The following is a 12779-nucleotide window of genomic DNA, read 5'->3' as shown; positions in this document are numbered from 1 at the left end:
CCTTTTTACCATTTATTTACACCCTTAAAAAGAATAAAATCATACATGTATTAATTAATTACATTAATTTGGTTAAATGCCCAGAGACAACCATACTCAGTGGGTGTACCCTTTTATGGAAACAAAAACGGGTAGAATACAGCAGTGGTCCTGAGTGTCAGTGTTGCTAATAGGTGCATTTAGGAGAATGCTGGTTGTCCTTAAAACATCTGCACACTTTTAACACTTGCACATTAAGTAATTGAAAGAGTGCAGGCTAAGTATTTGTAACAAAGCTTGATCAGGTACAGTATATTTACATTTGCCTTGGCAGACTTGTTTTATTCTTGTAGGCTTTATTAGCTACAGGACTTAATAACTACTGTAGTAATTGTTTAAGTGCACTGTACATTTGCCCCAAACAACAAGGGTCCAAATGTCATGCTGACTGATTGCTAATGTTGGCCCACATGAGTACTGCCAGATATGTTTTCAAAAACCCCTGCATACCATACCTTCTCTGTCACGGTTGTAGCAAGAGCAACAGCTGAAGCTTCTTGCGTAAAGGTGGCTTAGATGCATTAGCAGCGTAGGCAGGCGAGGTTTGTAGGGAAATGGTGAATGTAAAAGGCCATTAGGAGGCTCCCTTCGTGTGTCTGTGTGTGCGCGCGAGTTAGAGCCAGATGATGGATGGAGTGTGCTGACGTGTGCAGCGCAGTGGACTGTGAGACTGGACATGGCTGGTCTCTCTCCGTCTCCCTCCATCTCTTTCTCCCACTCTCTGCCTCACTCCCTCTTTGCTTCACTTCCTCAGGGCCAAACATGTCAAGCCGCCACTGCTCACTCTCGCTCCCTCCACTCTGTTTTTCGCCGTCTCCCCGTCTCGTCTCGCTCTCCCTTGCTCTCTGACATTTAGTGGTGTTGCAGGGCAAATGGCAGCTTTACGACATCAGACGTAGTTTTATTAGACCTACCCGTCATCTACTCAAAGCCAAAGGCATGGTCATCAGTTAGACTACTCTGTCATCACGATTCCTTACTGTCTAAATTTTGGCTATATTCACAGGTAAGTGAAGAGATGCATTATATTTTTTAAACTGAATAAAAGATAAAACCCCTTTTGCATTGACTGATCATTGGGAGCTTGTAACAAGAAAAAGCCACATACTGTTTTTATGCCTGTTACCTCACACTTGACAACCAGGATGATACATTTACATTATCATAATGAGCAATGCACACATAAACATTTAACTTTAGTGATTATGAGTAAAACAAAAATGTCCTGCCTTTAAAGAACAACATTGAAAATAACAAAATGTTTTATTCTAATATTTCAACATTTAAAAGCAATTATTGTGCTTCCACTGTAGGTAACAACTGATAGATCATTGATGGTGCATTTGAACGTGAAGGAATTTTTTCAGTGGAATAGGTCACAAAACCAGTCAATATCCACCACCACTCTCAGCATAGGCAGCCTACTTCTTGTCAAGGCTGTCTTAGAATTTTTCTTAGGTACAAGTTTATTAAGATCCTCGCCGTCTTCATTCAGCAAGTCATAATTCACTCACACCTGCTCTTGCTTCTGCTTTGTGTTTATTTTACCTTGCCACCACTGTTTGATTTCAAGCAGAGGAAGAATTTCAGGGACGTTCCTCCTCTTCTCCAATCAAGCACACTGTCGCCTAGTAGGGAGTGCGTTGCTAGGCAACTATGAGAACCCAGTGACAGGGTTCAAATGGTGGTCTTGTGCCTGCAGAGCGCACACTGCCGCTGTCTATATCGCTGCTTCATTGGATTGATGATTCTTGTTTTGGGGAAATGGTAGTGTCTACAACACTCTATTACATATTGATAGTGTCAAATCACTCTTAAATGTAAATTATTTGGAAATGACTGAAAGTCATTAGAATTGTCTGACAGATGTTAACTGACTGTGGTACATCAGGGTATTTCCCCCCCACACGTCAGAGTTCAACTTTCAACAAACTTTCTTCTCAACGTTGCCCCCCTCTTTGTAATCTGCAGAATAGCAAGGGGTTTTGAATGGTTGCATCTGACATTAGGGTTAGAAAATCAATATGCAAGTATACTTTGGTAAATCTGTGCTTCATTAGCACTATAATCGCATTTGTGACCTTTTAATTCTTTTGGGACACTGCAACAGTGCAGCATGTAGCACAACAGGCATATGAACGTAGGTGGTGCTATAAACACCAAAGATACTCAGATAGTTTACAAAAATATGTTACTTACACACTTAGTATCATACATCCATGTGGCTATTCGCTGTCTGTGCTTAACAAGATGATCATTTTATTTTTTGATGATCACTTTTTATTAGCAGTCGATACGTGGAAGGTTTTTAGTTTAAAATTAACCTAATTTTGTTTTGAAATTAAGAAACCTGTAAAAGACAGAGTATGATTCCCCGTGTATATATAAACATGTTTTACTACAGCATCACAAAGGAACCTTGGTGTGCTGTAGACATTGCAAGTAGCCAGTCATGCATTATTGAGATAGCTACAGGGGAAAGAATGATGGGTATATCGTAGTCCTGTACCATGACTTGCACTTTTATTATACCCTGAGTGCAGTTTAGATACCCTACTTCCTGCATTGTTTTTGCAGATCACGAACATGTAACATTTTGAAAAGGGCTAAGAAGTGTATTAATCATGTAAAATGTTGATGCTCCACAGGCTGGAAGCAGAGAAGGCTCGGGCAACAGCCAAGGCGCGGTCTGAGGCCCAGTCCCAGGTCCAACATGATGTGTCCAGGATCCTGTCTGTGGAGCGGGCCGTGGCCCAGGAGAACCTCCAGCAAGCCATCATAAGAGAGAGGATCACCACTGAGGATGAGAGGCTGCGCGCCCAACTCTTTGTAAGTCTGTCCACAAACAGCAACAATGTATGGCAGCTATTTTGAAATTTAGCATTGTGCGCGCACACACACACACACACACACACACACACACACACACACACACACACACACACACACACACACACACACACACTTACTTTAAATTTAGCACTTTTTTTTTATAGTTACTTCAAGACCTCAAATTTTTATCTACATAAAACAAACTCTGAGAACAGTTTGTTTTAAAAACCAAACGGTATGTAAACCCTTCTATACTGTATCCACTGCATTTTGTAGTTTGATATTTTTGTTTGTATTCATGTTCATCTTGCTGTATTATAAAAGCTACCTTCATTTTGGGCAGCCAGTGTCTTTATTTCCTATAAATTGCCCTTGTAAACAATGTCAGATGAGCATTCCTTACCACGCGCACACACACAGACAGCGTATTGTTTTCAAAAAGAAAACACATTTTCCCTGGAGTGCGGGTGCTGTTTACAAACCTATGCTATTGATTATATAGCTCATTTCACACGCTCATCGCGGTAATAGGAAAATGAATCATTTTGTTGAGAGAGAGAGAGAGGGGGAAGGAGGGCGTTGACGTGATTCCACGCCGCAGGACAAGTGTATGAGGGATCCCTCATTTGGAACGGCGATCAAATCAAAAGAAAAAAGACAGAGAGAGAGATGGCAACAGAGGGAGACACATGATGTGATGTTTTTCCCTTCAGCATCTGTGAAGAAAGCCATTTCAGTTGTAGCTTTTCTGTAATTTAATATCTGTTGTTTTTCATAGGGAGGCAGGAGGAGTAGAGGAAGGCCAAGAATGTAACACCTGCTTTGAATCTGTTAAATATGAGCAGGATCGTGGGTGGTGGGTCTTGACTGCCACAAAGGAGATCCCTTGTAAAAGAGAGTCCTTGTCATTGCCTGCATGCTCCTGAACTACTAACTCCCTATACTAAAGATAACTTTTCCTTCTATACGGTATGAAGCTTTTGCTTGTGGCCCCAAGGCTAACCTAGGGCCATTAGCAGCCTTTGAAACTAGATAGCAGCACTGCAGTGGCAATGCAATCAGTATGAGATTGAGCATACACACACATATCCTTGTTTCGTTCTTTGTCTGTAACTTATATTTTCAGTATAATTCCAGTTGATAGTTTGTTTTCTCCCTTCATTTTTTCTTTACATCCTCAAAGCACATATATTACAACAACAGAATCAGTGTCTGAGGGTTTCTATGTGTGTATTTGTGTGCCTGTGTGATAATTTCCTCAGTTTGAGCATTCTTTTGGAGTGCTGGAATTTTAATAGAATCCGACGGGTTATCAGTGGAGGCGCAGTGCCGTTTGCACCACTCATGTAATTGTCAAGTCAGACGCTTCCATACAGCCACTGTTCTTTTCAACGGGAAATGGACTTTTGAATGGAGTTTTAAAAGGCAGCCTGCCCAAGACATCTCCCACCCGTTGTCATTTCACTCTGTTTGTCAAACTCCAGGATTGTCCCCTACCCACAGGGAAGTCATCTTTGATGAAACATAAAACATGTTTTTTAGGTCCTTTGTGCGTGTGTGTCCCTGTCTCCTTCCTGTCTGTCTTTTGGCTTCTCTGTGTGGTAGTGTGAGACTATTTCTTTATTAAGAAAAAGAAAAAGGCAGAAAGTTAGATATTGAACTTGAAATATGTGCATATGACCATATAGACTATTTTTGCTTATTTTCAAGAGTTGGTTTTAACTACCCCTCTTATTAAGTACAAGGCCTCCTCAACCATTGTTGTAAATCACATACCCATCAGTAATTGGGAAGTGAATTGGTTCTGATTGCTGGGCAAAGTCAATAAAGTTGATTGAGAAAGGGCTCCAGAGAGAGATTGTGGTTTGCTGTACTAAGCACATAATCTGGTGGAGCTTTCAGAGGTGATTTGTTCAGTCCTTTTACCCAGTAAACCTGTTACAGTAAACACCTCATGTATTACCTCGCGCTGTTATGTCCTTGGATATAAGATTATGTCAATGGCTTTTATTCAGACTGTCTCTTCTTTCTTGCTTTCATACAATATTTAGCTTGTTGGCTGAATCTCACTACTCAAAAAGTGTTATAATTATGCTTTAATGCTGCACCCTTATTATTATTATTACCATTATCATAATTATTATATAATAATGTGATGATATGCTTGTGAGGAAAACCTGTCCTCTGTTTAACTTAACTGTTTATCAAGTTAACTTGATATAAAAAAAAATTTACTTTCTGGCTTCACAACAATCTAGTGTTGATTTTCTTAGTAAATGATGCACATTATTCTGCTGTGTTCCTAGAAAATTGCTTGTTTTTTTTTTAAAATGACAGAAGAATGAAAGAAGTGAGTGTGTTTTTGAAAACTGCTGGATTTATCTCAGCCCGCTGGAGGTTTTGGTGTCAAGAGAAATTATATTGTTTTTTTAGTATTGGGGAAAGTGAAAAAGTTAGGAGAGCTTTGACTACACAAGTAAACATTGCATTTGTCGTCAATCAATCCATCTGTCCAACTGTGGAGGACTTTTTGTTTCTCTGTTTTGTTTCTTCTGTTGGTTTGTTATAGACAGAAGAAAGAAACAGAAAACATGGGATGAAACAGGGATGTCATGCACCAAATGTCCCCAACTGGGTTTGATCCGCGGACTTTGCAGTGACAGCATGTCTAGGCCACTAGGATTCCCTAAACTACTGTTATGTGAGCAGAAAGAAAAGGCATATTGAAACAGGGGGCTATTTTAAAACTCTAAGATGATCTATATAATGAATCCAATAAAAACATTGCTTTTCTGTAAGAAAGACAGAGAAAGGAAAAGCTGTGTGTATATATGAAGGTTAAATATGTAGTCAGAAATTAGATGATCGTTTTAATTGAATGTGAAGTGAACTGAACCCTGCTCTCATGTTCATTGCCACTGAAAAAACATTTGTCCATGGCAGCTGCAGTTCTTGTGTTCTTTGTCCAGCGTGGTATTGATTTGTCCTTCTCATTAAGATACAGGTCACGGGGAGCAGCTCGGCCTCATACATTCCCTCCTCTCCTTCACACACAATGAGAGCGATGCTGTGAGCAGTTATGCCTCCCCACGCTCACCTATAATGACCCTAAGCTCAGCAACCATAGCTGCACCGATTACAGTGACACCCATTGTGGAGAATTGCCCCGAGGCGTGGGGTTAGACAAGGCTTGGGTATCGTTTAGATTTTATTGATTTAGATTATGCTATATATAGATTTCTTATTGTATGTCGGTTCTGATTCTTGCTATATTAAGTACTAAAATAAACTAAATTGGAAAGCTAAACCACCTTTAATCTCAGTATAGTGTAGGAACAGTAACTTGATGTAAATCATGTGCATTTTGTTATTATTTATAATAAAAAATAGCTAAAATAAGAGGAATGCTATGTGTTTTTACCAGTTTTACCTAAGTTGAATGCCCCTTGTACTCCTTGTCTTTTTATACACACTGGTATAACTATTGTAGCTGTGTTCTGTAGAGTTTTGTAGACCATACTGTCAACTTGCCAACCTCTACATTAAGCTAGAAGTATGTCGCAGCAAACAATTTTTCATATCTATTCCTGTAGCACAAAGTTTTGGGCATCTAAATTTGTCATTTAATGCAGCGTATTGTGTTTTAATATAAATTGCAATGGTGTCAAGTGTCCCCCGTACCTTAGATGGTTCCTACCACCCTGTTGGGTGTGTTTGTTCTTCAGGCTTTTCCACCGGCAGTCACTCCCTTACCTGACAGGCTGACTGGCAGTAGCCAGCCACAAAGTCTGCCTGTAATTGAAACTTCACAGCAGTGTAGGTAGGGGTGTGTGTTGTTATTGTCAATGTTGCTGGGTTCCTGGGGTTCTGTTGTCTAAGGGGAACATATTCAGTGTCAGCGCTCACACACGTTATGCCACTCAAGGGCAACCACAGTGAAGGAACAGGGTACCCCGCAGTACACAGGGGGTTTGTGGTAGTTAAGAGGCACAGCAGTATATTTGGGTTTTCTTTATAGACATGTGTTGCATGGTGTTTTCACCTTTTTGTGGTCTTTGAACAGCTTTTGGGAAGCTAGAAAGTGAGCATACATAAGTACTGTTTGAATAATTGACATTTAAACAAGCCTTTAATGAGTTTTTGGAAAGTTGTATTTGTCATTTTAAATTTTGCTCTTTGTGCTGATTATACCTGCTTGTTCAGAGCAGGTTTGAGATCACAGTGGCTACTAATAACTAATAATCTGGTCAGATTCTCACTGAAAAAAAAAAAGTCACAACACTTGTCACTGCTTTGGTTGTCTTCGACATGCTTGGAAACATTATAAAGACAGACTGTATTTTCCCATCATGTGATCATTCTGAATCATGTCTAGGTGAGTGTGATTTAATGAGTAGACAGCCTGTTGTGGAAGAGCTCTGATTGGTGGCTTCACTTAGTAGACTCATTACACACAAATAAACTCTTAATTAGATAACAGGTCAATTAGTGCTTAAACACATTAATTAGGAATATGTGATTCTTTGAAGTGGATACCAACTGTAGAAAAGACTGAGCTCAATATAAATATAATCTTATTGACAAATGATGAGTTTTGAGAGATATACTAGCACACGGCATGAACAGTTCATGTAACTCTCTTAATCATAGTCTCCGTACATCTGTCAGTCCACACATCTGTGTTTTAATGAAACCATAGACTTCCACCGTCCCCTCTTTTGATTTTCAACAACGCTGCTCTTTGCAGAGCCAAACAAGCCCAGTGGCCAATCAATCACTGGCCACAGCGTTTCACCCAGACACATGCCCTAACCCCCGAGGCAGACTTTTCAATCAAACCCAGAGTCATCAATCTTTCTGAGCTCCAAACAGCGGTCTGGGTGGGGTCTGCCTGGCGGCAATGGTTTTGTCTACTGTTGGCAACTGGTCTAAAACACTCAGATCTTACATTTACTTTTTTCTTTCTTTTATATGAGGCCTGAAGCTGACACTGATTGAGACACAAGGACATGCACATATTTTATTAAAGGGACATGCTCAGAAACAAATAAATTAACCTTTCTACCTAGAAATGTATAGGACATAATTCACGAATCATACACATGTAGCAGTTAAAGCATCCACACAAAATAGTTACACCAATATTGATCTGCACATGGTTTCACCTGAGTAAGCAGGATTATTACACTGGGTACAGTTAACTCACACAGGTGGTTCTTGTTTATCCAAGCATAAATCAGTAAAATGATTGCCTTGGTCTTTGTTAAAGGAGGACTTACTTGATGGAAAATAAGCATTTTTGTGTGTCTCAGCAGATCATAATTGAAGACATCGGCATGATATTGACCTCTAACCTTTCTTAAACAGTGTTAAAAAGTTTGCCAACTTAGATTAAGTTGTTGTCCAGTTGTAGTCCATATTTCCGCCAGTTCCTCACTGTTCAAAGCTGTGGGTACTATGTCTGTCATCTCCTCTTAATGCTGGCGTTAGTTCAATATGACAGTGAAAGAAATGTTTGCGGATAAGGAGATGAGGCCCAATGAAACAGAGAGCGACATGCGTTGATTCGGCTCAATCCAGAGTCTTGTTCCACCTTTCAGCCTTGAGGTTGTTTATCATGCTTTTGTCGCTCCCTGTTTCCGTCTTTATCTCGCTCTCTTACACACATACACACACATACCAGTAGCTAATGTGATTTTCCTACCACCTCTGCTTTCACAGCAAGGGATAATGCAGCATAGCAAGAATGTTTGTTTGCTCCCTACACACCTAGACACAAACACACACACACACACACACACACACCATGTCCATCCTGTCAGAGCTCCTGGAGAAAATCAGTACCTACTCGTTCCTTAAACTGTGTTCCATTTGATGCTTGGCTGGCTTGAAAATGACTTTGGGTAAGGCTTAACATTTTTAATGCAACAAGCCCTCCCCCCACTGCTCAACCCGGTACTCCTCTCCTTTCCACCCCTCTAAAACTGTCCTGCTTTTATATTTTTATTTTTTGAAAACCTTGTGAACTTCAGTTGCACGCTGTTGCATTTTAGATACAGCCAACTGGACCTGGCTGATAATGGAGCGACAATTTAATTTCCCAGGTATTAAAGGAGACTTGCTGGGTTTTGAATTGGTGCCCATTGGTGGTATTTATATAAAAAAAAAAAAAAAAAAACATTTCTTGTTCTCTCTACTTATTATTCTTTCTCCCCATATCACAGTGTATAAGGAAGATTGGGGGGAGAAAAGGTCCTCATGTCTTTTACTTTTGAATCAGAGAGAGAGAGAGCCGTAGTGGTACACTGTGATTTACATATATTTTGGATTTGCTCAGCTCGCCAAGGACAAATTGCATCCTATCTTTGACTCCAGTTCTCTGAGCTGTTGTTAGAGTAACCCCTGCCAGCCTTGATGTAACTGGATTTAAGAGAACTGTCAGTCTGTTTGATTAGTATGCTCTGTGGGTTTGTTATGGAATGGGTTAGGGTGATGTAGCATTGATAACAGGTTGGGTTTAGACCTAAAACTGAGGGTACCTGAAACACATATGATCACCAGCATGCCAGAGGAGCTGAATGAGATTGTTCCTCCAGTTCGTGATAAGCAAAATGTTGGCCTGTTAGGGCCTGATTTATATGGAGGCCACATACTTTAATTAGTTCCACATTACCTTCACTATTTTACATGGTGATAACAAAAGCCAAAAAGAAAAGACAACAATTCTCTTGCAGGTTGAAATTTGGATCTTGGTGATACGCTGATTTGTCATGCAATTCTTTTCACCATCCTACCTCAGATTCTTCATAACTGTTTAAAGCGCTTGAGATAGTAATTTCTCAAGTATTTACTTACTTAGCTGTTGTCATGGGTTTTTTTGCACTAACATGCACACTTGGTCCGATCAGCTACCAAAAGAGAGAACAGAGAAGCTCTGATGACAGCATACACAGGGGGAGTGTGAGGTAATTCTCTGCTCAGGATGTTATTACTTAATCTTTATGTAGCAAGTAGTTGTTTGCTGCTGAATTAATATTCAGAATCTCCGACTTGTTATTCACTTGGACTACTGCTCTCCAGCAATATCAGAATTATATTGACTGGCCCAAAGGGGGAGCTACAATTTCAGATCTAACAAGCAGACACTTGTATGTAATGTATCAGTCAATGTGGATATATTATTAAGTTTACAAGGGACCTTACAAACTAAATACCCTCCACAATGAGGACTTATTAAAGCCAGTGAAAAATTACAAAATGACAAAAGGTAGACTGAAATAAGCAGATATTCTGTCTGCACCACTAACCTTTTGGTTGTTTCCTACTGAGTACTGTACATACATGTGTCCATTCTTTCTCTCTCACTCTTTCTGAATCCTGTCTTTGCAATGCTCTCTCTCTTAATGTCTTGGAGGGTGTCCACTCAACCGTCCATACATATTGGCGCCCATACGTCACCTCTGCCCAGGGTGTGGTGCCCACACACTGTGCCAGTATTAGGGTTAGATGAGAGGTCAGGCTCTAATTGGCAGGGCCCGTGGCTGGCACTCTGTGCCAGGCCAGTACCCTGTTAGCTAATTGGCACTGCAAGCGGCCAACATTGGGGCCGGAATACGACAGTGCTCCGATTGATGGATGGATTCTGGTGTCAGGAAAGCTTCTTTCTGACATGAGACCTCGTACAGTCAATTTACTGCCTCAGCCTCTATGGGCGGTGTATGTAGTTACGTATGTAATCCTCCTCAATTGCTCTAAATGTTTTGGAAAGCTGACTATTTGTATGTGATTGTAAAGTATTTTTGCGCTTTCCAGCCAAGCAAGAAAAATGCTTTAATTTATCCTCCATAAATTCCACCTTCCAGTTAGTGAATTTTACAGTCATCACAGCCACAAACACCAGCAACATCATTTACAGCTGTTTTATTTTTCATTTAGTGAAAAGTATATTTATTTTTTGATCAAAGTGATTACAACAACAGCAGTTACCATTTTAGTGGGTTTAAGAGTGAGCCCTAGCATGTTGTAAATAATTAGGGTTTGGTCGATTTTCCTGAGGGTGAGAAAGCATCTTTGCCATGGTGTTAATTTGTATGGTTGCATATATTTCAGTTTTACTGCTTATTAGGGCCTTTATATGAATACTTGCATCAGTTCTGTGTATTGATTTAGGGTTTATTTATTTCTGTCATCAAAAATCATGAAGAATAGGATTGCAACAAGAACTGGAAGAAAGTTAGTAAAGGGTGCATATCATTTCCAGGGAAATTGGTGAACTGTAGCTGGGAGTTTAATAGTCACGACCTCTTTGCAGCCTGTAGTATTATTGAGAATAGTTTTGGAATATTTTCTTTCTTTTTCTTACCCTCTCTTTCACTCGTCCAAGCAGAGACTTAATTGGCCAGATATTGAAGTGCAAAGGTTAGAAAAGCAAGCACCCTGAGTTAACTTTGACGAAGCATTGTATGTGTGTGTGTGGCTCAGCACAGTTAGATGTGTTGGATGTGTAATATGACATGTATTTTCTTTTTGAGCTCATCCCTTTCCCTTTTCTTGGTCTTTCTCTGTGTTTTCCTTCTTGGCTCTGACAGGAGAGTGGTATTAATGAGGTACTATAGAAGTGAACAGTCTGCTCAGCTAATGGAGCTAGAGGTAGAGATTTTGATTGAACGATGGAGAGAACTATGGAGGGAACGAAGACGAGAGGGGAGTCAAGAAGGCAGTGAACAGCAGAAAATCTGGATGAGAGATAGCAAGACTGGAGCAGCGAGAGAAAGAAAAGGGGATAAAAGATAAGGGAATAAATAGAGATGCATGGAAAGAAATATTGATTCACAAAGCAGTTTTCAAAACAAGGTTACAAACTCCAATTAGGAAACAACCAAATCCAAAACAGCACGTAAAATAAATAGAAAAGTGTAAACTTTGAACAAAGAAGATAACCTGAGAGGAATAGAAACAGCATAGCACTGTATCTGCAAGCAGGAATTCTTTTAAGGGAATAATTTACTCATTGATGCACTTGTCATGTAGACATGAAGGTGGAAAGGATCATGAAACTTCATGAAGGCATAGAATTAACAGGCTAACCTGTGATTTAAGAGAAGAAAACATGAAATTGGCTCTGTCTGTGCATCCCTTTAAAAGTTAGATTTTGGTGACAGCTAACAGTAGGAAAAAAGGGCATCAAGAAGGCATGTATTGAGCTAAAGAGGTTGGTGGAATAGAGGTGACCCTGAGTGTGCTGGCATGGGCTTGATGGACAGAAGCTGAAGGTGTACTGGGGCCCCCTCCTAGCTTCATCAGGCATGGGAAGACCACATGCTGCTGGACGGAATGAATATGCATTACACAGCATGAGCACACGTGCACTGAGAAATGTACAGTGTGCCCACAGCCATAATCACACAAGGATCCGGTCACTTACGCATACACTAGGACGGTCTTAAACATGCAGATGGATCCAGGTGATGCTGTAGGCACACACTGACAGGTCAGGCACATGCAGCTTGAGTTGTCCATAAGTTCTGATGTCAGCAATACATCTGCAGGCTGTCGCTTTTTCTCCCTGCATGTCTTCCCCTGTTATCTTCCTTTCTACATTCCTCTCACCTTCTTTCTGCTATAGGTTGTCCCACCTCTCTTCTGTCCTCCACCAACTCTCTCTCATTGACTTCGTTCCCTAGGGACATCCGTTGTCCAAAGACAATATGCCTCTTCCCACTCTCAGGTCATTCACTGTGTCCTCTGCCGTCAAGTAAAGGAATTTTCCACCATCAGTTTACATGTCTGACTAGCATGCCCCACACTTGTTTTTATCTGCCACCTTTTTCTCCCTGTATCCCATTACTTTCACTGCTCGCTGTTGCAAATGGATGTGGTCAGGAATTATAAATGTGGAGTCGAGGTTG

General features: G+C 40.4%; 1 protein-coding gene across 4 annotated transcripts in view; it reads left to right on the top strand.

Annotated features, from left to right (window-relative positions):
• The window catches only part of chchd3a (coiled-coil-helix-coiled-coil-helix domain containing 3a), a 71024-nt gene that overhangs the window by 18730 nt on the left and 39515 nt on the right, over positions 1-12779 (top strand). For all 4 annotated transcript variants that reach the window (XM_046072389.1, XM_046072387.1, XM_046072388.1 and 1 more), the window contains one exon: positions 2688-2868. In XM_046072389.1, the coding sequence (XP_045928345.1) occupies positions 2688-2868 (181 nt within the window). The remainder of the gene's footprint in view (positions 1-2687; positions 2869-12779) is intronic.

Source organism: Micropterus dolomieu, linkage group LG16 (assembly GCF_021292245.1).
Source record: "Micropterus dolomieu isolate WLL.071019.BEF.003 ecotype Adirondacks linkage group LG16, ASM2129224v1, whole genome shotgun sequence".
Lineage (NCBI taxonomy): Eukaryota > Metazoa > Chordata > Actinopteri > Centrarchiformes > Centrarchidae > Micropterus > Micropterus dolomieu.
This window is presented reverse-complemented; position numbering and strand designations above follow the sequence as displayed.